Source organism: Astatotilapia calliptera, chromosome 18, assembly GCF_964374335.1.
Source record: "Astatotilapia calliptera chromosome 18, fAstCal68.1, whole genome shotgun sequence".
Lineage (NCBI taxonomy): Eukaryota > Metazoa > Chordata > Actinopteri > Cichliformes > Cichlidae > Astatotilapia > Astatotilapia calliptera.
Genome location: NC_137439.1, coordinates 12,457,409 through 12,479,888, shown reverse-complemented (window position 1 = coordinate 12,479,888; position 22,480 = coordinate 12,457,409). Strand labels below are relative to the sequence as shown.

Here is a 22,480-nt window from a genome sequence, read left to right as displayed (position 1 = left end):
AAGGCGGTTCATTTTAGTTCCAGGAACCCCTGTGCAAAAACACTTGACTGATTTTAATCACATTCTTATTTATTTCAGCTTAGAGCTTGACATGACTTTTTAAAACCCAGTGTTGATTTTCACTTTATTTTCACAGTGTAACAGCACCATCTAGCAGGTTTCTTTAGGAATTAGTGTTGCTCACTGAAGCTATTAGACACGCTCAATCTAAAAGCCTTGCCTTCACGGCACTGCTGGAATAGTAAACATTTATTTGAAGAATAGGCTTTTACTAAGAGTACTTTATCTCCCTGTCTGCTGTGCAATCACATTGACTCAGGATTACTGTCTACATGTGTCTCCACCGCTCGGCTATAAGGCTGCAAAAACAGAAGGAATGACTCATGGAATATGATTGGCGTTTGGCAAATACCACAAAATCTCTGTCTGAGAGTCGCCGCATTACTCTTCCCATAAACAGAAATTAGAGTATAAACAGAATTTGCATTAAAAAGGTTTGCATTTTCTGAGGAAAATTACCTTACTCATCAGATACAATGCAGTGGCACAGTCTGTGTTTGTTTGAATTTAAAACAAGCACATTATTACACAAAAAATGAGCCCTTTAACTTATATGAACAGAACTGCCACAAAGCAATTATGAAGCATTTGTTGAGAATAAAAGATTTGATATGATAAAGTTCTCGTCCTCCTGAAACCCATTGTTTTAAAAATTGTGCTTAGGTACAATGAGACTATTCAAACAGAAGCTGCAGGTGTGAACCTCAGTAGTAACAGAAACAATAAACACTATTTCTGCGCTTCACCTCATTATATATACTCAAGTGCATTAAAATGCAAATGCATGCTTAAGCTGCTTTAACAAACACAAAGCCTGCACAGTGCCCTTATTACTTTGTGACTGTGGGATCTTTTCTTTCACGTCACATTAATGAAGCCATTTATATTAGTGACAAATACGATCATCCTTCTCTCCTTCTTACCTCTTTATTAACTCCATTTGCAGCTGGTGTTTAGTGTACTGGGGTGTGTGTGTGTGTGTGTGTGTGTGTGTGTGTGTGTGTGTGTGTGTGTGTGTGTGTGTGTGTGTGTGTGTGTGTGTGTGTGTGACATTAAAAATGTATAACATCTCTCCAAACAGTGTCCTGACAAGCCACTCATGCTCATTGGATATCAGTCATTAAAATTTAGCGGAAAGGCAAAGCATGGCCTAGGCAGCTATCAGGTTACTCATTCAGGCTACGGATGAATTTTTCAAAGTCCTCTTACCTCTACAGGCACCGCTGCTGATGTCTCAAGGCTGTGCGCTCTGACATTGCCGTTGTGCGTTTCTGCCGTTATTGTAGCTGGGGTGTGACAAAAGCCAAATCAGCAATAACAACATGACTCTCAGGGTGACTATACTGATTCATTTAGTACTGCTCTTTGACAAGGCTGATTCTAAAAAAGGTGAGTTGCCATTCTTTATCTTGATGGAGCAATGCTTAAATTTCATGGGAGTGCTTTATCTTGCAGGTACTGTATATAGAGAGAATGGTGGGATCCAATTGTTCAATGTCAGCTTGTAATACACTTTCACGGTGAACCATGACTTCTTTCTCTGAACTGAAATGAAATGTTTTTTCTGTTTTGTTTTGTTTATTTTTTGTCATTATAAGGAGTCAAATGTGGAGGAATCCTCTCTGCTCCATCTGGCAATTTCTCCAGCCCAAACTTCCCAGGCCTATACCCCTACAACACACACTGTTCCTGGCTAATTGTGGTAGCAGAGGGCTCCTCTGTCCTCCTCACTTTCCACTACTTTGAGCTGGAGTACCACGCAAGCTGTGCTTATGATTACATTAAAATATACAATGGCATATCTGAGGATGAAGGGAACCTCCTCGGGACATTTTGTGGGGACATCTCTCCACCTCAATTCACCTCTTCTTGGAATGTCATGTCCATCATCTTTCATTCAGACCGCCATGTGGCCTACAGGGGCTTCACTGTTGGCTACAGAAAAGGTAGCTTGTTACACTTAATGCAATGTGACAGGGATAGTTGGCCAAAACTTGAGTTGATTTTGTCCGGCCATGTTTAGACAGTTTAAGTCGTGTCTTGTAAGTGAAATTTCTTGGTTTTGACCTCACTTAAATATTGTATATTATATTCAATTAGAGCTCATACGGATCCTAGTGGCTGCGTAGATGAGGCAAATTTCACAAAACCATAATGCTCACAGTGAACATATTATCGTGTTTACAATTTAGTTACTGTTTTCTTTTCTAAAAGTTGCAGAACTATTAGCATGACTAGAAATGCCTGAATTGTTGCCTAAACTTTGGACTAACAGTTAGCTATAAAAATGCAGCACACTGAATAGAAAGCGTGCATGTGATTTCCAATGCAAATCTAAATCTGCATTTTTTCTTCTCTAGATATGTGTGGTGGAGTCCTGACTGGACTATCTGGAGTAATTTCTAGCCCAGGCTACCCCCAGGAGTATAGCAACAATGCCGACTGCTCTTGGGCCATCCATGTGTCTAACACAAGTGTGGTCACCTTGGTGTTTTTGGACTTCCAGCTGGAAAACAATGAAGGATGTAACTTTGACTTTGTAGCCCTGTTTGACGGCCCAACAGTCACCCACCGGCATCTGGGTAAATACTGTGGGACAGATAAACCCCCCAACATCATCACTACTTCCAACCAACTTCTCGTAGTCTTCAAGTCTGACTTCAACATTGGGGGACGTGGGTTCAAGGCCTACTATTATTCAGGTAGGTGAATTTGATTTCGGCTTTCTCACATCAATATGCAAAGTCCTTTTGTATTTTTTCTCCTTGAGTGTTCATGTTTTTGGTGTAAATGCAGAAACCTAAAGGTAATTTTTTTTCAATTATCAACAATTTGACATTCGACCTAAAGCAAATTATGTTTAAAAACTTCTGTTCACTCACAGAACAGAAAATCTATCTTGAAACCCACAAAAAAATCTATTTCAAAAAGCTAAAGATCAACAGGGAACATTTTGTGAGAATGTTGGATTTTAAAAAACAGAGAACAATGGATTTTATTATTGGCTAAAGGTATTGCAGCTCGACTGAAACAAGCCACAGGAGATATCAAGAGCATGAAACAATATACCCTAACAATCTGATCAAATAGAAGCATTTCAGTTGCAAAGAAAAAAATCCTCTTTCATAGAAACTGGGTAAACACCACCATCATAAACACAAATGTGAAGGTCCTTGACTGGTCTAGGGACACTCGAGTTCAGTCGAAACTGCAGAGTAACTTTTAGAAAGCTGCTCACAGACTGTGCCCATTTGACCTTGTTGAGCATAAGCCAGCTGGCAAAAAGGATAAAAAAAAAAAAAAAACTTGAAGAGACACCTGTATAAATGCCGTTTATAACCCCCAGCCCATCACAGATCTAACACAGAGAGGCAGACAACCACACACTCTAATAGTCACACACGCAGCCAACTTACAGTCACTGATTAAATCAGTCATATAAACATGTCTTTGGTCTGTGGGAGTTAAACAGAACATCTGGAGGAGGCTCTGGTAATGTCATTTGCCCATTTAAAATTTATTTGCCAGACACAGTGACCAGGATCTTAAACATAAACTTTTAGTCCGAGACTTACATGAGGCTGCATGGAGAGGATGAAGTACAAAAAAAGCCAATCATAAAATGAACGCAGTGCAGCAAGCTAACATCTGCAATCCAAATGACTATCTGATTGGCTGTACTTTAATAGGTGAGTGCCAGCAGGTGCTGTCTCATGTGAGTGGCAACTTTAGCAGCCCAAATTTCCCCAACATCTACCCAAACAACATTAACTGCCACTGGAGCATCACTCTAGCCGCAGGCTACCGCATCAAACTCTTCTTCCCCTTAATGGACTTGGAGGACCGCAACAGTTTATCAGATGAGTGCGACTATGACTCTGTCGCAGTTTATGATGGGAATAGCCAGACGGACGCTCTGATGGGACGCTGGTGTGGCAGGGAGCATCCTTCTTCTCTCGTCTCAAAGGGCAACAAGTTGCTGGTCGTGCTCAGCACAGACAGAAATGAAGCACACAGAGGATTCACCGCTTCTTATCAGGGAGGTAAATATTCCTTGTACAGGCGTATGATTAACTTCTAAAATATCTTTTTGTTAACTTTTTCCATATCATTCTTATGCTGCTCTTAAAAAGTGTGATTTTTTTTCCTCAATCCAAGTGGTGCCTGTAAATGTTAGCTGCACAAGATCAGAATTCACCATTGTGATACCCCAGCAGTCCTTACCTCAGCTGGACCGTGAGAGCATCTACTTAGGAAACCCGACCTGTACAGCGCAGTTAACGACCACTTCATACAAGATAGTGGCTCAGTTTGTCGACTGTGGTACTGCCAGCCAGGTGACTAACATGTTCTCATTTACTGGCACACTATAATAGGCAGCAATTTGCCCTATTTAAACTGCTAAACAATTGTTGCAGACACTTGCGACTTGCTTCTATTAATACTGTATCTAATGATCCCTTACAGAAACATCGGAACATCACCATGCTTGTAAACAAACTCTACATTGATTTCTCTGATGGGAAGCAGGAAAATGTACAAGAATATAAATTGCAGTGCGATGCCCTGCGGAAAATAGCATCAGTGTCCATCATTTCTGCAGAGGAGCGTCGTCTGGAGGAGCAGGCCCAGCAAACTGACAATGGTAGCAGTGGCAGTGAAGGGGATCCAGAAGCTGAGCCTCATGATTTGAGCGATATTGTCTTTATTAGCATTTGTGTTCTGGCTGTTATTCTCATGGTTATAGCTATTGTTTGGCTAGTGCTTCTTTAGATATATATATATATATATATATATATATATATATATATATATATATATATATATATATATATATATATATGTGATTATATTAGCTCTTCTTCATCAAAGACAGGACTCCAGTGCTTAAGTTGTCATGCTTTAAATCATGTTTCGTATAAAAATGTTCATTTACAAGACAAAAAAACAATGCACCTGTTGAAAAAGAATGCCTACATTATTACATTACAAAAAGGAATAGCATTAATATCATCACCTACAGTATTCTTTACAATGATTCATGTGCAGTTGCAAAAAGTGCTAGGCTACTGATGTGCCACAAAAAGATTTTTTTTAAACTTCTTTACAGAAAATCAAGAAAACAATAAAAATAAAATGTAAAAAAATGTGTGCATAAAATCCTTCTCCAATTGTATTAAAACTATTTTCCATATACAGCTGGCTCTACATAGTTTATTATTCTGTTATTTTTTGTATTTAGAGACCAGCTTGTTGACTGCTATTGTGCTGTTCTTCACCTGAGCTCTGACCTCAGGGTTGTGTTTGAAGGCAAACACAAGTGCTCTAACAGTCCGTCTGTATGAAGTGCTGACCAGTCGGGAGCTCTGGTGAAACACTTCCCTCTCGATGTTGTCTATAAGACCAGAATCTTCCTGTAGGTGAAAGATGAACAGAAATATTTCAGGAATGAGTCAGACAGACAACAAGTAGCTGTAAGATGAACAAGCATTCAGATACTTCTTATAAAGAACATGCCAGTGCTGGGAATGGAATATTTTAAATTAATAAATGTGCATAAGTTAAAATACACTCGTAAACAGCGATCAATAAATCATATATGCTGATTTTCAGGCTTACATTCAACATGTAACATGATAAGGAAGGAAACGGGAAGAAACGAAAATAATAAAAAAAATAAATCTTTCTAAAGCCATGTTTCACGATTGCCCTGAGATTCTCCATCTTACCTTGACCTCTAGTGCTTCAGACATGAGCCTTCTAGCGTTGCTCCTGAGTCCTTCAGACTGTTTGTCCGAGCGCACTTCAATGGATGGCTTATTGGAATTCTCCTCGATGAACGTCCTCCAGTCCGTGTAAACCTTTGCTGCCATTGAACTTACTTCGGGATCCAGATGCTTTCGCATTTTGTTGACAGTGTGACCTTAGCAGAGAGATGTTTTGATTACGTATGTGAATATTGTGAATTTGACTGGCCTGGCATTTATGAGGAGAACACTGTTTTAATGAGTGGTTTGCTCTTCAGAGTTATAATTCTCATGTAATAAGAGAGTAAAAGCAAACTCAGCTCACATGTAAGCTGTTATTCATGTTATAAAGGTTGGTTGTGCAATCTTTGAACTAAAATGGAAACTTAAATGACTTTCTAACGACAGCCCATCTGTATAAAGAGTTATTAAAAATTGTGTTTACCTATTTTCGTGGACTTGAGCACCTCCTTGGAAGGGACCTTCTTACTCAGCTCTTTCAGGGCAGTCAGCAGGTTGTCTTTGCTCTGTTCTGGCAGCTCCAGCATTGACTTGTAACGCATGATGTCCTCAATAACAACCACTCGCTTTACGAAACACAAAAGGCAAGCAATTACTACATAAATGCGTTAACACACAATACATGCATGCCTAATGTCTTACCCGTAGAGATTCAATTGTAGTCTGTTTGTACACCTTTTCGTCTGTCTTCGATTTTTTAGGTGCGTCTCCCTTAGGAAACCGCACTACAAACTTGTCCATGTTCAAAGGCAAGCCAGGAAGCTTCTTTGTAGAAAGAATGAGATTGACAAATTTTAATACAACAGTTTGACTAAAAAGAAGCCGATTTCCTACGTGGTTCAGCTAACAGCTACTTTTTGCCTTTCGGGTAACGTTGTCTAACTCAAGCCAAATTTAACTGAATAAATGCTTTGCCAGTGTTAATTATGTAATTCCGCTATAGTCTACTAAAGGATAGCTCCATATTATCGCTACAACTGCGATAAATAATCTCTTTGATAGAGCTAACAGTAGCTGGATGGCTATGGTAAATAATGGCAGTGGCAATGTTGCCTTTACGTACACTCGGAAACAATGAATCTCTTCAGCAGATTAGAAAGATGTGGAAGCCCTCGTGTACAAAATTTCAGTAAATAAATGACCAACGTTTTTGTATAATATGAATATTAATTTTAAAGTAATATAATACTATTATTATATTAGTATCATCGCTGGTATTCTCAGTAAAATGTCTTTTGAATAATTTGGCCTTATCTTCCTCTCTGACTTTTCGGATATCAGTCTTTTTTTTATTTATTATTTTTGCTTCGGAAAACAATACAAATGAACACATTGATTTTTTTCCACTATTTATTGTTTGATTATTGTTACTGTTAGGATTTTAGGTTTTTTTTAGTCAAAATATTATTGTTGAGTATTTGTGGATATAGTTTACAAAGAAAAAAAAGAAGACGGAAAACACAAACTGTTTACATTGAATACAAAACAGAACTTCTCATGTTGGAACATTGTTTTCCAAACAAGATTTTAGGGTTTTTAAACTTAGCAAACCTTAAATTTAGCAAACTCTGAAAAAAGTCTCGCGCGAGATAAAGTTCCCGCGAGAACACAACCCGATAAGGAGAACGAGGAAGAGGATTGTGTTATTTGTTTAGGTTTTGGCAGGCGAAATGGGGTCTCTTTCCTCAATTGTCTGCACTTTGGGACTCGCCGTCCTTTTCGCAGGCACCTTAGTATCTTCAGATGTATTTGACAGCGTCTTGGGAAACACTGCGTCCTGCCATAAATCATGTGAAATGACATACAGTTTGCATACCTATCCTCGGGTAAGTTGTCATATTGAAAAGGAAAGCGACTGCTGCTACCATTAGCTAGCTTTTGCGTTTAATAAATGGACAAGCGTGTGTTTTTTCCTTTTTTGCAATGCATTTTTCTTCAGCGAATATTGTTTGTGAATGACAAGTTTTGAAAGTGCGTCATCTTTCAGCTGGATATCCTTGTTTGTCGAGTCATTCAACTGGTCCTCCCGTTTGTTTTTTATTGTACAGGAGGAAGAACTATATGCCTGTCAGAGAGGCTGCCGCCTGTTCTCCATTTGTCAGTTTGTCCGTGACAGCGAAGATTTAAATCAGACCAAATCCGAGTGTGAATCAAGTAAGCTATGCACTGACCCAGTTAATTCACAGCTGTGCTGTCGAAGAGGTTTGCTAACTAATTACGTGCTATGCTCGTAACAATAAAGTATTTCTTACAATCTGCTTCCGTTTTAATACATCCAGTTCCATGGTGTAAGCTTGCTCTAGAGACTCTTTGTTCTGTATCCACAATCCAGTTTGATCTGTTGGCTCTATCATCTATTATCGCTCACCTCTTTCAAACTTCTGCAGCCTGTCACGAAGCCTACACCCAGTCTGATGAGCAGTATGCATGCAACCTGGGCTGTCAGAATCAGCTCCCCTTCGCTGAGCAGCGAAATAAGCAGGTATGACTGTGTATAACGCATTCACGCAGTGGCTTCCACAGAACCATCTGCAGTATTAGTAGTTTTTTTCATAGTTAGTTCAGATTCAGTGAATGCATTTAACTAAAGTTTAAATGCAGAGACTTGAAATTGCTTTTGCAACTTTACTGTAGGGATGGCTTTGGTACTGGAGCATGCAGCTTTCATTTAGGTCAGCTGTTTGATCTCTCTTGATTCTGTATTTGTTGCACTTCAGCTCCCACTTTTAAAATAATCCTTTGTTCAATATGTTTGTTTGTTTTTTTCCCCCAGTTGGAGAGCATGATGCCTAAGATTCACCTTCTGTACCCATTGACTTTGGTCCGAGGTTTCTGGGATGATGTAATGAGTCAGGCCCACAGCTTCATCACTTCCACATGGACTTTTTACCTCCAGGCTGATGATGGCAAAGTCATCATTTGCCAGGTAAGTAAAAGAAAACCAACCCCCTAATCTACCAGATGCAAAACAATGCACTTCACCCTGGTAATGTGCAAATGTAATGGAGCAAAATGACTAGGAAAAATAAATGAATAAAAATCTGCCCTATATTTAACAGGCTGTACCTGAAATCAAGTTCTTCTCCCAGTTTGAACTGGAAAAATATGTTAAAGAGGAACCTCAGAAGAGCTGTAAGAGTTTCATTCATCCTCTTAAAAAATAAATAAAGTAATTAGTTAAGGACGAAAGTAGTTTTGATCTCAAAGAATGTGTTAGGTTAAGGCAGACATCACTGAATATCTTTCTGAGTTTGGTTTCTTGTTTTCAAGTTCCTGGACTGAGCAGCCCTGTATTTAAGGACTACGAACGCACTTTAATCCAGGAGAGGGACAGAGACATGGCTGGGGACCACACCTATAATGACGAATACAATCTTTTCAGCTCTCTCTCAAGGTTGGTTAGCACATTTCTGTCTACATTGTCCAAGAGGTGCTGTTACTTAACTTGAACAGGATATTAATGGTATTGAGGGTCTTGCCTTTGTGCAGCTACATAACCTTGATACTTATCCTTTACTCCTCAGGAATCCTTGGCTACCGGGGTGGATCCTTACCACAACTCTGGTCCTGTCTGTTTTTGTCCTGATCTGGATCTGCTGTGCCACTGTGGCAACTGCTGTGGATCAGTATGTACCTGCTGAGGTATGATATCTGTTCTTGTTTGTTTAAGTGGTTTACAGCAGTTTGTTTAGCACACAAGCTTAATCTGGGCGTATCTGCTATGTGTGAATTTAGTTGCTGTAGTTCTGTTTTTATACTCCGTATAAATTATTTTTAAATGGATAATTGCTTATTGTGCTGTTGCAAAGTTAAATAAGAAACTTGGTTCCACTTTCCCATCTGCATAGTAATTATGAAGCTACAGCTACGAGGTGACTAGCATATCTTGGCACAAAGGTTGGAAATGCCAGTCTTGTCCAAAATCACCCAACCAGTATTTCTAAAATGAGGATTCTCAAATTATGCCCTTTCCAGAGCCCTCTGCAGAGTAATTGCACAAATCTACATGTCATTCATATGTAATAAATCCCATTATAATGTGGCAGCACAGAATGATACCAAAGGACTATTTCTTTGTTTCCAACTCGTCTTTATGCTTTATATGTGTGCCAGTCCTTTGTGGAGTCTTCAAGGAGCTACGTGGACCTTTATCCTCATGTTATAGCAGTGTACTGTCACCAGGGGGCAGCATCAAAATATTTTGTCTCCAACGACAGCTGGTGGCAGAGCTGCAGAGAACACAGAAATCATAACAGACAAATGGCTTCTTTACAGTGAAGAGAAACACTGTTTAAAAACAAGAAAATATGATATCCACTTCTGCTTAATTCAGTTTCTTATGCATACTTTTTCATACAGTGTATATACACTTCTTCCATTTTGTGCCAAATGCCACTGTTGCTCCCTTCAAGCAGATGTTTCAGCCAGTCAGTATTCTGCCTGCGCGTACCATCATTGTGTGTTTTAGAGAAGTGCATGCAAGCATGTCTGCATTGGTCGCATACTCAAAATGCTTCACTCTGTATCACCAAAGACTGGTCTCAAGAAATGTAATAGCCACCTTACTAGACTAACACGGGCAAAAAAGTGACTGAATGAACAGAATACCAGCAAAAATACCAGACAAAGGGCACCTTACAAATAGCGGGTGGGCTTGGTGTGTGCATTTGGGCTGAAGTTATTTCCTGAACAGTCATTTTGACACTTCTGGTTTATATATAGACCAAACAATATGGAAGCTTTAGAGATCGTGGCTGGCAAAAATGTTTTTTAAAGAATTCCTTGAATAATGAGGTTTGTGTTGACAGAAAAAAAAGAATCATCAAAACGATGTTTAAAAAAAATTTCCTTTTTTTTTTTTTTTTTCTTTCAGAAATTAAGCATCTATGGAGACAGTGAATACATTAAAGAACAGAAACTGATTCCATATCCAGCATCCTCCCTGCTGATCATCACCTCCAATGGATCAGAAGAGGAGGCTGGACCACTCCCTTCCAAAGTGAACCTAGGGCAGTCTAACATCTAGAACCCAAAGGGGGTTATTCTCTTTTATGTATAATCTCAAGTTGATTTTTATCCTTTGGCTTAAGACCTGTCCTGATTGTAGTCTTAAGTCACTACTTTCAGAGTCTCACTACTTGCAGAACTTTTTTTTTCCACCCCTATTTTTTTATTTTTTCTCTTTTTGCCTCCTGTCAATCGTAGCTTTTAAAGTTGGAGTGATAGTTTTTCTGTATATTGGCATAATTGAGGCATTATAGCACAGTGACAGCAGTACAAGTCAACTAGGTTTTGGGGGGTTTATTGCAATTTTGGTGTGCATTAGCTCTCTATTCGTGTGCTTACTTTATTGAATGTTTAAATTAACTCTTTGTGACTTGAAGTGATGCAAGTTTCTTCCAAACCGTTAACTTTTGATAAAATAGGTTGTGGTGGTACTGCAGACTTACCCTGTTTGCTTTTATGTTTCTACTGGGGTGATAACCTAACGATATTGAATTTTACAGCAAAATTCTCTGCTCTTTATATAAATTGATAGTGATGGTACAAACAGTAAGTCCTTCCTGCTTAACTGTTGTCTCTTCTTATCATAAGTCAAATTAAATACAGAGTGAATCTAATGTCTGTTTTTTGTTCTTGAAGTTTAAAATGCCAACGTATGACTCCTATTGCAATAGATAATAGTTTGCAAAAGGAGTCGTAGAACTCTTGCTCAATGCCTTCACACAACTACACAGGTAGATTTTACTTTTTATTATACCACAGTAATTACATTTAACTGCAGTGGTCTAATTTGCATCTCTGACAGTACATTGTAGTGGGCACAATGTTGCCTTTTTATGTAGTGCAAGACATGCAAAACTTTCTTTTGATCGCTTATTGCTACACCTCACTGTTTTCTAGAATGGCTCTATAAAAACTCTGAGGCAAAACTGAGAGTAGCTAACACTTCCTGTGTTAGTGTTTATCTTCAATCTCTGCTATGAGGTTAAAAATTGTATGATGGGCCGCGTGTAAAGTAATGCGCCTTCACACAGCTTTACAACTGCAGAGGGGAAAAAAAAACAGATACCAAGTTTATTTGAACATTTGCTTGTATGACTACTTTACCATTGGCCTCCTAAAGCAATTTTCTAGCTACCTGATGTTATAAACATTATAGAAAGACCTGTCAATAAAATGTCCTAGAAGACATCTCAAGAGACAATTACGTGGTGAATATAAGGGGAAAAATCATGACCAAATTTATCTGCTGCTCCCTCTCTGTGGAACATGTACCATTTTTCTACATTGAAAAATGACCGTGCCTCCAGGTTTTCTGTGTGATAATTTGATTTTAGGGGGGGAACTGCACAGACTTGACACATCAAAGTCTGTTTACACGTCTGGGGCAGTATTTCTGCAGTTACATGAAAAAAGTTGGACAAAACCTTTTGTGGCATTAAAGAAATGTGTGCAACATCAATATAAATCGCCCGAAGTGATTTAAGTTGAATCAGCACCAGTCGCGCATGGACTTCCAAGTTTGAAAATGAAAGAAGAATCTAGGGTTGCTTAATTTGAAAGAAGTGGGTTTCCCAGACCGGTGAAGCCTTCTCATCATCTCTGCTTAAAGCCTGAAGTCATCACCCCCCACTGCCATAACAAACCAGAACCTTTGAGTTGAGTTGCACTGTGTAAAGTCCAGAAAAGTAAAGTTCTTGCTAGGACCCATGAGCAAAAATTTCTTCCAAACACATCCCCAAGATTAGGCCCAGGACAATAATCCACCTTGTCCTGTTTAAAGTTACTGTTGAACAATAAAATGGATAATAAAGAAGACGAATGCAAAAACAATACTTTATTGTTAAAAAATATACAAACCTTATCAATTTAATCCCAAAAGACATTTTTGTATTATAACCAGTGGAAACCATCTTCCTTCCCTTGAGTCTAAAGGCAACCTATTCATTGACATGTTCAAGTAGCTCTTCAACCTGCGTGCTAGTTTGGACGCATGCCTTAATAGCTGTTCAACAAGTCAATGTCCTCTGCAGTAAGAGTTGGTGAGGACGAACATTTTCCCGGAGGGCTTTCATTTGAAGTGTCACACGTTTCCGACTGAAGCCTCCTTTTTCTGGGATCATGGCAGGGATTCTCTAAGTCATTTGTCCTGGAGGGAACCTGTTTTTCTCTTACGTCATTGTTCGCCGGTCTGTAGAAATGGAGTCTCTCACTCTTATTCTCTTCCGTGCTCTTATGAGTCAGAGGTGTTGCATTCAGTACCGTTCTGACAAACTTCTGCCTGCCAACTACAGAAAAAACAAATTTTAAAAGTGTCCAATTATTTATTTAAAAATAGGCCATCGCTGTGTAAATATGAACTTACAAAAACGAAGTGCCGATGTTCTTGAGTCTTCAACTTTTTTCTGTTTTGGCATTTGTGAGCTATTCATTTCCCACTGGTTTACAACCTGAAAACATGCCAAACATTACTTCCTGACACTTGTTATTTAAAAAAACAAAAAAAAAAAACAAAAAACAGTTGTGATCAGAAGTTTAAATCCATTCATCATGGCATGAATTTCAGGTTATTCTGAGCTTTTAATTATTTATCTGAGCTGTAAAACAGAATATGTTTTTATAGCACTCATTGACTTGACCATCAGCAGAACAATGGGAAAGTCAATGAAGATATAAGAAGAATTGTGGATTTACAAAAGTTTCCAAGGTTTCTTGGAGCCATTTCTAAAGAACTGCAGATTCCAAGATCATCAGTTGAAACAATGGTGCTTTGATCAAACTGTCGCCCCCAGATGAAATTAAATTTGTTAAGATATTCAGGAACAACCCAGAAACTACCAATACCCAAGGCTGCCTTGAACTGGAAACGACTGTAACACCAGCATCACGGTCCACACTGAAGGAAGTTTTAAATGGCTATGGACCAAGACGGTGCTGACTAAGAAAGGAGGAGGACTGAATTTTGCTGCTCCCTACATGAACAAAACCAAATGCCATCTGGAGAATTTTTTTATGTTCAGACCACACAAAGATTGAACTATTTCGCCACAATGACAGGAGGTATGTTTGGAAAAATAAAGGTGAGGCTTTCAAACCCAAGAACACTGTATCAACTCTAAAGCATGGCAGTGGTAGCATTATGCTTTGAGTCTGTTTGCTGCCAGTGGTACTAGTACACTGCACAAAGTGGTTTAAATAATGAAGGAGCACTACCTCCAAAAGTCCACCTCAAATCAACAGCTAGACGGTTAAAGCTTGCAAACAACTGTGTTCCAACAGGACAATGTTCCCAAACACAAATCAAAATTGGTTTTGGTTGAGGTGCAACTTGCTAAGGGACATTTAACCAAATGTTGGTGAGGCTGTATGTATGAATGGAATACAGAAATTCCAGAATAAATTCAAACATGTACATGTTTTTTAAAGTTATTAAAGATGTGTACAATACAGTGATTCCACCTTGGGGGGGAAATATTTTACCATCATCATACCCATAATGAGTTTATGTAAACATCTGACCACTACTCTATTCTTCTATCAATGTCAAATCCGCATTTAAACATACTTACCTGTTCAGCCCAACCTTCTGTCTTGCATCTTGAGTGATCAAAGGCAGCCAGTGGTTTCTCAGAATAAATTAGTCCTAACAGGTTCGACATTGTTGCCTTCAATCCTGTGCCAAGCTAGAGGTATACATTACATTTAGATGTCAGTATAACAATGAGCCACAGATAAGTGTTACACACAACTATTGATGTTATACCTTCAAACTGGTTCCAGATACATCAAGATTTGCAAGTTTTGGGAGACATGTGAGGTATTCGAGAGCCCTCTCTGAGATATTGTTGTCTGGAAATGACAGATTATAGCTGATCAACAATTTTATAATGATGTGAGTTTTGAATACTTCAAATCTGGAGGGGATGGTATTTGTGCCATCACCATGAAATCAACTAATAGTTTGGTAACCAACAGGAAATATCCAGAAGCTGAAGACAGTCCAGTCCCTTGTGCATCATACGGATAGGTGCGGTCAGTCGTTGGAGGCCAGCATCTGACAGGCTGTTACTACCGATGAAAAGTTGAATCAGGCTCCTAGAGTGGGAAAAAAAATGTTAGCAACAGCTTTTATTAAATCTTTCATGTAATTTATTTAGGAATGCAATACCTTGCCAGTGAGGTGGATGTTAGATGTTGAAAAAGCTCATGATTGTCACCCAGTTTGCAGCCAAACAAATCCAGAGACTTCAAATTATGAAATGTTTTTATTTCATCCATTCGCTCGTGCAGAAGTGGAAACCTGCAGAAATAAAAGAGGAACAACAAATGCTAGCTGTCCGTGGTAAAGAAGAAAAGGAACCTCGCAGTTTTTTGGTGGCAGTCCGACTCACCTGTTTCGTAAACACAGTGATTCAAGTACCATGCTTCCATATGCATCACTGAATAACTGCAGGGCTTTTGAAGAAATTTCTGGGTTTAAGAATACACGATTTTCCTCAGCTGCTACAAAAAGTTTATCACCTATTTGCTCAGGGAAGCCAATCAGAGAGTCTACATGATGAATATTGTCAACTACAAACAACAAAGTGATGTCAAAGAGAGATTTTGTGGTATATCGCAGACTTCCCTCTTCATTGTAGGTGAATATAAAATGCTCTTTTCTGGGCACAAACGGATTTGTCCTTCTGCACGATAACGCTGGCTTTGGCTGTGCCAGGACTATGTCACTGACACGACGAAGACTTCCTCTTTCTCGGACATAAATGGTGCTATTGTCCATAGTAAGGTCGCACTATTAAGGGCTGCACGTTAAGTCAGCAAAAACTCGAAGTAGCTCACAAGCTAGCTATTAAATAGTATCATGTCCTTGGCTAAAATTAGTATAAAAGGACACCCAAACCCTGCAGTAAAACTCTTTTACTACTTTTTTGCTCCAAATATTTCACATTTTACGGCATTTGCTTTACTACTTGTATGCATTATGACAAATATTCCGGGTTTCCTACGGTAGCCGCGGTTCCTACAGTGCAAGCAAGTTACTGGCAGCTGTGCCTGCTCACTTCAAAGTAAAAGATGGTTAACAACGAATGCTTGTTTTTTTAGGAACTTCTTACCAAATTGCGTATTCTAAGTAACAAGAATGTAATATGAGAAAACGTGTACATACTTTATAATGAACCTCTCAGGATCTCACCAAGTAGTAGTTTAAATGAAAAAAAAATCCAAACCCTTATTTTGAAAATGTTTAGGAAGAAGTCTTGTTTACATCCTTGATCGAGCCTGCTCCCGGAAGTGCCAACGTATACGGCAGAAATTAAGTGATTTTTATGGGTTTGGAAGGATAATTTGGTAATTGATTTTCCAAAGATGATAGCTAAAACATATTTTAAAAAGACTGATACTTTTAATGGTTGTTTTTCTGTCTTAATCAGATTTTACATAGTTGTCAAAGTTGATGATCTGCTAAGTGAGAACTTGGTAGCTAACTCAGCTAACTCATAACGTCTTTTTCCTTTATTGGTTATAGTGTGCGAAGTCTTAAACATTCCCCATATCTTCCTGAGGTTAAGTTGTTGCCCTTGTGTGACAATTAATTTCCTGTGCGTTTGAGACGGACTTCGCTCTTCGAATCTTTATAAATGGCGTCGAAAAATGATCCGTTTCAATTTCAGGGTGAGTGTCAATCTTCCACTGTGTTATGGAAATGTAGTTGTTTATTTTTGTGAAAACTTTAAACTCACAAGAAGCGATCGTTGACATTTTGCATTAATCCATGTCAACTAACTAGAATTTGACGAAGCTGGCGATCTGTTGGAAGCCAACAGAGATGCAACTACCATCAGCATCGATGATGAAGATGTGAAGCCTAAGCAAAGCACTGCGACTGGTTTCTCCACTGAAGCTGATACTGAGGATCCACTTGCCAATGATGACCAGGCAGAGGTTAGGACAAGCCTTTGAATTTAATATATTTTATTAACTTTTAAGATTTAATTTAATTTTTCCACCAAATCCTTGAATTTAAGCTCCTCTCAGGGCAAAAGAAAAGTCCCTCTTTTTGGTCTTTTGAGTACTACCAAAGGTTCTTTGACATCGAGACCCATCATGTAAGTTTTTTTTTTCTAATGACTTTTTGGCACCATTTTTGCTAGGTCTCATCAGATTCCATATTTAGTGGTTTCTAATATTTCTTTCAGGTAAAGGAAAGGATAATTGGATCAATGATGCCATGGCCCAGAAAGAACTTTATTAATGTCTACCTCCGTAGAAATCCTGATCTCTATGGTTAGCTCTTCATAGTTTTAACAGATATGTCTCAATCAGATTTTTTTTGTATGACACTAGGTGTATTGTTCTTTGATGTTGTATTCTATTGGTAAATGCTATTTTCATGGAAACCCCCAATAAGGAAACAACTTACATGTGTGTAACAACTGCTTTTAGGACCGTTCTGGATTTGCACCACTCTTGTGTTTGCCACCGCCATAAGTGGAAACATATCCAACTTTTTGGCCCACCAAGGCGATCGGGACTACAAATATACCCCAGAGTTTCGAAAAGGTTTGCTCCTCTTCACTCTCATATAGGGCTTTTCAATATGACCAAAATCTCATATCCCGATATGAGACATTTATCGTCCCGATATAAATCACAAAAATTTTACATTTTCTGAAAATTCTGTGAATCTTGGGGAGCTTGACTTGCGTGAATTGTTTCCAGCTGGGCGTCCTTTACCTGGAGTCGAGTGTTTTAACCAATGCATGAAACGATACATTTTTAGACATAAGTTGTAACGGCCGCCGTTTTATTTGTGAGTATTTATTACACGGCGTCTTCTAACGTTTGAGTCTGTGGTTTATTTTTTTAGCGCCTGACTCCTCTTTTTTGCTTCTCATCCGTAAACACTCTGCATACTCGTTCACGTGATTCAGTTTATTTTAAAAAGTCTCAACAGGATCTTGAGCTTTACTGTGAAAGGTTTATGTGGAAAATAAAAGAGCGGACAAGCGATGGTTTTATCATCGTTGTTGCTAACGACAACGCATACAAACAGGCCAGTAGTGTGGTTATATTAAATATGAGAGAAAGAGAGAACTTTAAGAAATTAATATAGCCACTATAGTGACCATCAAAACCATCAATGATCAAAGCGATGAAAAAAAATTGCCGTAAACAGTTTATTTTGCGACACCACGAAACAAACGATAGCGTAAAATGAAACGATAGACGTTTTTTTATATCGTCACCCGATATATATCGTTATATCGAACAGCCCTACTCTCATACACGTTTACATTAAATATGGGAGGGAAACAGCCATTTCACACTGAGTTTTGATTCTTTATGTTTTCCAGTAACCATTGCTGCAACAATAATCTTCAGCTATGCTTGGTTAGTGCCTCTTGCCGTCTGGGGTTTTCTGCTATGGAGAAACAATAAAATGGTGAACTTGGTGTCATATGCCTTTATGGAGATTGTCTGTGTGTACGGCTATTCTCTTTCAATATATATACCTGCAGTGGTAAGAAATTTTGTTTTTTTGTTTTGTCTTGTGTTTTGTTTATTCATTTTAAAGTAGTAGTAACAAATGAAGCACTATACTAAATTTTAGGCATTTATATAACCCCCTAAAAGCAGATGCATATTTAATTACATGATTTGCTGGTTTCTAGTTTTTTAACTTTATTTTCTAAATCAAGGTTCTGTGGATTCTCCCCTTTAACTGGCTGAGTTGGTGCACCATTGTGGTGGCACTCTGCCTCTCTGGCTCAGTACTGGTTTTGACTTTCTGGCCTGCAGTCAGAGATGACCACCCCAGAGTTATGATAGCATTCCTGTCTGTGATTGTGTTGCTCAACATCCTGCTGGCTGTTGGTTGTAAGGTAAATATGGCTACTTTTGATATTTAATGACAAAATAGTATTTGTGCTAATCCATCTATTTCATAACGCTTATCCATCTGGATTTAGATAACAATGATTGACTCTTTCTAATTTATCCTCTGTGATGTCAGCATGGCCTAGTTTTGAACCCACCTCTCCATTCGCCATTCACAGATCCGATCACTTACACTGATATTTTGGCATTTGACTCCTTTGTGGGTTTTTGGGAAACAAATATACTTTATAGTGTCAAGTTGAATCCCTCTGGGGAGATGTGTTTCAGCGGAAACTATGACTACATTACTACATGGTGTGAGAAAGGGCTTCTAGTAAACTTCCTATCATGAATACTGTCCGGTCCTCAGGGATATCATATGTCCCACCACATTGAAGTAATTAGTCTTCAAACTAAGCCATGTCTGAACGCTTAACAAGATGAATGGCTTCCAGAAATCCTGTATTCTTTTCTCTACCCCTGAACATTTGCTTCACACCTACTCACAGTTTGGATTTCGTGCTTACCAGTTTCTCATAACATGTCTTTGCCCTGCCAGTACTCCTTTGCACAAGTTCTTTGACACTTTTTTTTACTCATTTGGGTTTTCTTTTGCAGACCTACTTTTTTACTATTCCAGGGAACAAGACGGTAAAGCCAACAAATTCGACGACATGAAAGACTTGCATTGTCTCAAGGTACCAATAGTGACACAGAAGCTTTTTAAGCTTTTACATATACACTGAAAATCTGATATGTATTTATAATATGTATCTACATTGTGTTTATTTCATTTGTTGTTTGCATATTTACACTCAGTAGTGTCACAAAGGAGGACTTTAATACATTATTGACCCATTTTTGGAGCCTTGGCTCACATGTGTGTCATTTTGACCTACTAAATCTGACACAGGACTTCCTGTACATGATTTTGCCATGCCAAGGCAAGTGTTATCCCCTTTTTGTCTTTTTCTTTTTTTCTTTGAAATTGCAGGCTCTCGTGTTGCCTTATTAGAGAGAATCAAGTTGCTGTGCTGATGAAGTCATGCAACGTCTGAATTTCACCTGAACTCGTACATCCGGTCTTAACACCTTAACCCCTGTATCCTGAGTGCGTGTTTGGATCAGCTGTGTGACATCTGAAAATGCACAATAATAGCAAGCGTGTGGGTTTTGTTTTCTTTTTACGGGTGCTGGATTCTAAACTTTATGCATATAAATGGAGTATGGTTTAAAATAACAAAAAAGGTATATTTTAGTATGACCTTTATACTTAAGTTACATTTTTAAATATTTCTATAACAACACATTTCATAACTGGTGACAGCATCGATGGCATGTATTTTTATATTCCTATAATGGGAAATGAATCATTTGTAAACAGAATTTTCTGTGTAAACAATTATAGATATGGTGTGTTAACCAACGACTAGCGTTATTACACTTGGAGCTGTTGTACGTTACTCTTAAGTTTCTACAAGTCCACCCAACTAATGCCAAAGACCTGTGCTAAACTTTTAAATGGTCATGTAAGTGTTTCTGGAATTAATTTGGTAATGTTTTTGATCGGAAGTGTGGAATTTATTGATTCATGGAGAAAATAAAACATGGTTATTGTGGGAAATGCTGTATTTGAATGTCATTGTTTTATATTTCTAGTTCATTGCAGATCTTTAACACAAACTGAGACAGGTTTCCTTATATTATATAACATAAGTAGTTGCCTAATTGTTTCTTGTCATGCCTGCAGAAAATTTATATCCATCTCAGGTGTCATAGGTCAAAAGTTAATATTAATTAAATACTAAATCTTATATAGTGCTTTTCTACTCAACTTGAGCACTCAGAGCACTTTATGCAACATATCTAATTCACCCATTCACACATTCATACAAGCACTTTTTTGTATGTCTAAGTGCTTTCTATCTAACAGTCATACTCTGAACTCTGGGTGGTTGCATTGGATGAGTGCTTAAAATACTTCATGTGATTCTTCATTTTAGGCAGCCTTGAGTCACCCCGGCTTTCACGTCCATGTGCAACGTGACTCATTTCTTTGGGTTTCTAACTACTTTGTTTTCCAATACATGTCAACAATTGGAAATTTTAAATATTTAAAGAAGAGATTGTAACTAATAGGTATAAGATGAACATTTCAAAGAGATTAACTTTAAAAGTGAGCTGCTGCTACCGTTTTCCAGCTCAACCATCTAAACTGTCACGTGGTCGAGCAAACCGATAGAATCTATTGTATCACCGTTTGGATTCGCAGATCACCCGCAGTGGAAAATCTCACAGTATATATCCAAAGCTGACCACATGCAGGCACACGGTGTGTGGTCAGCACTTTACATTCAGTGAACCTACGTAAAGACTATGCTTAATATTTCCACTAATTAAGTAGAGCTACTTTTTTTTTTTGATTAATTAACAAAACAGAAAAAAGTGTCACTTGAACCTTTGTCAAAGGGATGGTGGCGTCCTAATTAATGGTCATTCTAGCCCCAGCTTTGAGTTACACAGGAGCTGCCTGTCAAACAGGTAACCCTATTGGAGGAATGTCACCTGCCTCAGTCTCAGAAGTCTAGACAGCTGCACATACTTGTAGATTTATCAGCACAACACAGGAGGACTTGATTTGCTATTTGTTCTCATTTTTGGGGAATGCCTTTTAATTATTTTTTATAGCTATAGACATATATATTGTGACTTGAAGACCTTTCCATAGGATGGCCACTTCAAATGGCAAAGGTGAAAAAGTGTCCAAATTTGAGATGCTGAAACTTTTGGAGAAATGCAGGAAAGAAAGGGACGATGCCATGCACAAAGAAAGCGTTCTCAGAGAGAAGCTCAGGCAGTATGAGTCAAGGATGCGTTCAACAGAGGCTATGAAACAGAAACTGAAGACTCTGGCTCTGGACAACAGGGAGCTGAGGAAACAGGTGAAGGCTCTTCGTACTGAAATTGGACTTGAGTGCAGCCCTAAGTTCAATGGAAAGACCACCAAGGACATAATCAATGACTTGCATGAAAAAGAACGTGAGTGCAACTCCCTGGTGGAAAAGGCTGGAAAACTGAGTCTGACCATTGATGGCTTGACCTCAGAGTTGGCAAATACAGTCACCTCTAAAACACTTTTAGAGGATCAAGTACAGTCATTGCAGCAAAATCTCAAGGATATGACAAATAACCAGCGTCGTCTGCTTAAGTTGTGGGAAGACAAGAAGTCCCAGAGGGAACAGCTTGCCCTCCCTGCAATAATACAGAAACCTGGACTGAAGCCACCCGTCCATAAAGCAGTTCAAACCGACATGTCCATCAGTTCCACTCAAAAGCTTCCAGCCAATGCTTTTGAGATAAAGCCATTTTCACGGGACAGTGACAAAAATACTGTTTTGGATAAACACAGTTTCCCAGCTTACGGAAACGGCTATAGTCACGGAAAGAAAGCTTTCGTGCATGATGAAGCTAAAGGAATACAGAACTGACTTCACTGACAGCTACTGACTCTGCACTTGAGATGGCAACTAATTACTGGACTAATGTTACATAATGACAGAGTAAAATGAGACACAACTTTAAAGCTGATTTATGTTCTTGTGTAATTCCATCTTGTGACAATGTTGTTTTAATAGCATTTGCATAATTTAAACGTAACCTGATTTTTAGGATCGGTGAAAGTCGACCTTTCAGGAAAACATTTGTAAGCTGAGCTTAATGTAATGATGAAATTTAACGTAGTGTACGTGTGCCAGTCAGTGAGAATTTAT

General features: G+C 38.5%; 6 protein-coding genes across 6 annotated transcripts; 4 read left to right on the top strand and 2 right to left on the bottom strand.

Annotated features, from left to right (window-relative positions):
• Nucleotides 1–1,242: 1,242 nt before the first annotated feature.
• Nucleotides 1,243–4,897, top strand: cdcp2 (CUB domain containing protein 2). Its single transcript, XM_026149976.2, has 6 exons — nt 1,243–1,449; nt 1,659–2,006; nt 2,421–2,762; nt 3,750–4,103; nt 4,219–4,397; nt 4,528–4,897. The coding sequence occupies exons 1-6, from the start codon at nt 1,383–1,385 to the stop codon at nt 4,831–4,833; spliced, it is 1,596 nt and encodes a 531-aa protein (XP_026005761.1). The 5' UTR covers nt 1,243–1,382; the 3' UTR covers nt 4,834–4,897.
• Nucleotides 4,898–4,947: 50 nt separating this feature from the next.
• On the bottom strand, nt 4,948–6,904 carry tceanc2 (transcription elongation factor A (SII) N-terminal and central domain containing 2). Its single transcript, XM_026149645.2, has 4 exons — nt 6,471–6,904; nt 6,253–6,394; nt 5,790–5,983; nt 4,948–5,474 (listed from the first exon to the last, which is right to left on the bottom strand). Exons 1-4 carry the CDS (start codon nt 6,567–6,569, stop codon nt 5,286–5,288), a joined length of 624 nt encoding a protein of 207 aa, XP_026005430.2. The 5' UTR covers nt 6,570–6,904; the 3' UTR covers nt 4,948–5,285.
• A 527-nt stretch (nt 6,905–7,431) lies between these two features.
• tmem59 (transmembrane protein 59) lies at nt 7,432–11,449 on the top strand. Its single transcript, XM_026150254.2, has 8 exons — nt 7,432–7,654; nt 7,877–7,982; nt 8,216–8,310; nt 8,602–8,754; nt 8,888–8,960; nt 9,099–9,222; nt 9,353–9,470; nt 10,702–11,449. Exons 1-8 carry the CDS (start codon nt 7,499–7,501, stop codon nt 10,852–10,854), a joined length of 978 nt encoding a protein of 325 aa, XP_026006039.2. The 5' UTR covers nt 7,432–7,498; the 3' UTR covers nt 10,855–11,449.
• A 1,205-nt stretch (nt 11,450–12,654) lies between these two features.
• Nucleotides 12,655–15,889, bottom strand: lrrc42 (leucine rich repeat containing 42). The gene is made up of 7 exons (XM_026150253.2): nt 15,224–15,889; nt 15,001–15,132; nt 14,806–14,927; nt 14,596–14,681; nt 14,402–14,515; nt 13,198–13,282; nt 12,655–13,120 (listed from the first exon to the last, which is right to left on the bottom strand). Exons 1-7 carry the CDS (start codon nt 15,610–15,612, stop codon nt 12,831–12,833), a joined length of 1,218 nt encoding a protein of 405 aa, XP_026006038.1. The 5' UTR covers nt 15,613–15,889; the 3' UTR covers nt 12,655–12,830.
• A 153-nt stretch (nt 15,890–16,042) lies between these two features.
• yipf1 (Yip1 domain family, member 1) lies at nt 16,043–20,334 on the top strand. The gene is made up of 10 exons (XM_026148725.2): nt 16,043–16,181; nt 16,360–16,505; nt 16,621–16,775; nt 16,859–16,939; nt 17,030–17,117; nt 17,277–17,393; nt 18,188–18,354; nt 18,533–18,715; nt 19,329–19,408; nt 19,705–20,334. The coding sequence occupies exons 2-9, from the start codon at nt 16,472–16,474 to the stop codon at nt 19,386–19,388; spliced, it is 885 nt and encodes a 294-aa protein (XP_026004510.1). The 5' UTR covers nt 16,043–16,181; nt 16,360–16,471; the 3' UTR covers nt 19,389–19,408; nt 19,705–20,334.
• A 969-nt stretch (nt 20,335–21,303) lies between these two features.
• Nucleotides 21,304–22,338, top strand: LOC113009989 (uncharacterized). The gene has a single exon (XM_026148726.2). It carries the CDS (start codon nt 21,440–21,442, stop codon nt 22,196–22,198), a length of 759 nt encoding a protein of 252 aa, XP_026004511.2. The 5' UTR covers nt 21,304–21,439; the 3' UTR covers nt 22,199–22,338.
• The last annotated feature ends 142 nt before the right edge of the window (nt 22,339–22,480 follow it).

Bases quoted from the DNA above. Each gene is read 5' to 3' on its own strand.
- cdcp2 (XM_026149976.2), top strand. From the start codon at position 1,383: ATGACTCTCAGGGTGACTATACTGATTCATTTAGTACTGCTCTTTGAC. The intron at 2,763-3,749 runs GTAGGTGAATTT...GTACTTTAATAG, and splicing joins CAAGGCCTACTATTATTCAG to GTGAGTGCCAGCAGGTGCTG. The intron at 4,398-4,527 runs GTGACTAACATG...GATCCCTTACAG, and splicing joins ACTGTGGTACTGCCAGCCAG to AAACATCGGAACATCACCAT.
- tceanc2 (XM_026149645.2), bottom strand. From the start codon at position 6,569: ATGGACAAGTTTGTAGTGCGGTTTCCTAAGGGAGACGCACCTAAAAAA. The intron at 6,395-6,470 runs GTAAGACATTAG...TGTTTCGTAAAG, and splicing joins CTACAATTGAATCTCTACGG to CGAGTGGTTGTTATTGAGGA. The intron at 5,475-5,789 runs GTAAGATGGAGA...TTTCACCTACAG, and splicing joins CTGAAGCACTAGAGGTCAAG to GAAGATTCTGGTCTTATAGA.
- tmem59 (XM_026150254.2), top strand. From the start codon at position 7,499: ATGGGGTCTCTTTCCTCAATTGTCTGCACTTTGGGACTCGCCGTCCTT. The intron at 8,311-8,601 runs GTATGACTGTGT...TTTTTCCCCCAG, and splicing joins CTGAGCAGCGAAATAAGCAG to TTGGAGAGCATGATGCCTAA. The intron at 8,755-8,887 runs GTAAGTAAAAGA...TATATTTAACAG, and splicing joins GCAAAGTCATCATTTGCCAG to GCTGTACCTGAAATCAAGTT.
- lrrc42 (XM_026150253.2), bottom strand. From the start codon at position 15,612: ATGGACAATAGCACCATTTATGTCCGAGAAAGAGGAAGTCTTCGTCGT. The intron at 14,516-14,595 runs GTATAACATCAA...GTATACCTCTAG, and splicing joins TATCTGGAACCAGTTTGAAG to CTTGGCACAGGATTGAAGGC. The intron at 13,283-14,401 runs GTAAGTATGTTT...GCATGTTTTCAG, and splicing joins CAGAAGGTTGGGCTGAACAG to GTTGTAAACCAGTGGGAAAT.
- yipf1 (XM_026148725.2), top strand. From the start codon at position 16,472: ATGGCGTCGAAAAATGATCCGTTTCAATTTCAGG. The intron at 16,776-16,858 runs GTTAGGACAAGC...CTTGAATTTAAG, and splicing joins CCAATGATGACCAGGCAGAG to CTCCTCTCAGGGCAAAAGAA. The intron at 17,394-18,187 runs GTTTGCTCCTCT...TATGTTTTCCAG, and splicing joins TACCCCAGAGTTTCGAAAAG to TAACCATTGCTGCAACAATA.
- LOC113009989 (XM_026148726.2), top strand. From the start codon at position 21,440: ATGGCCACTTCAAATGGCAAAGGTGAAAAAGTGTCCAAATTTGAGATG.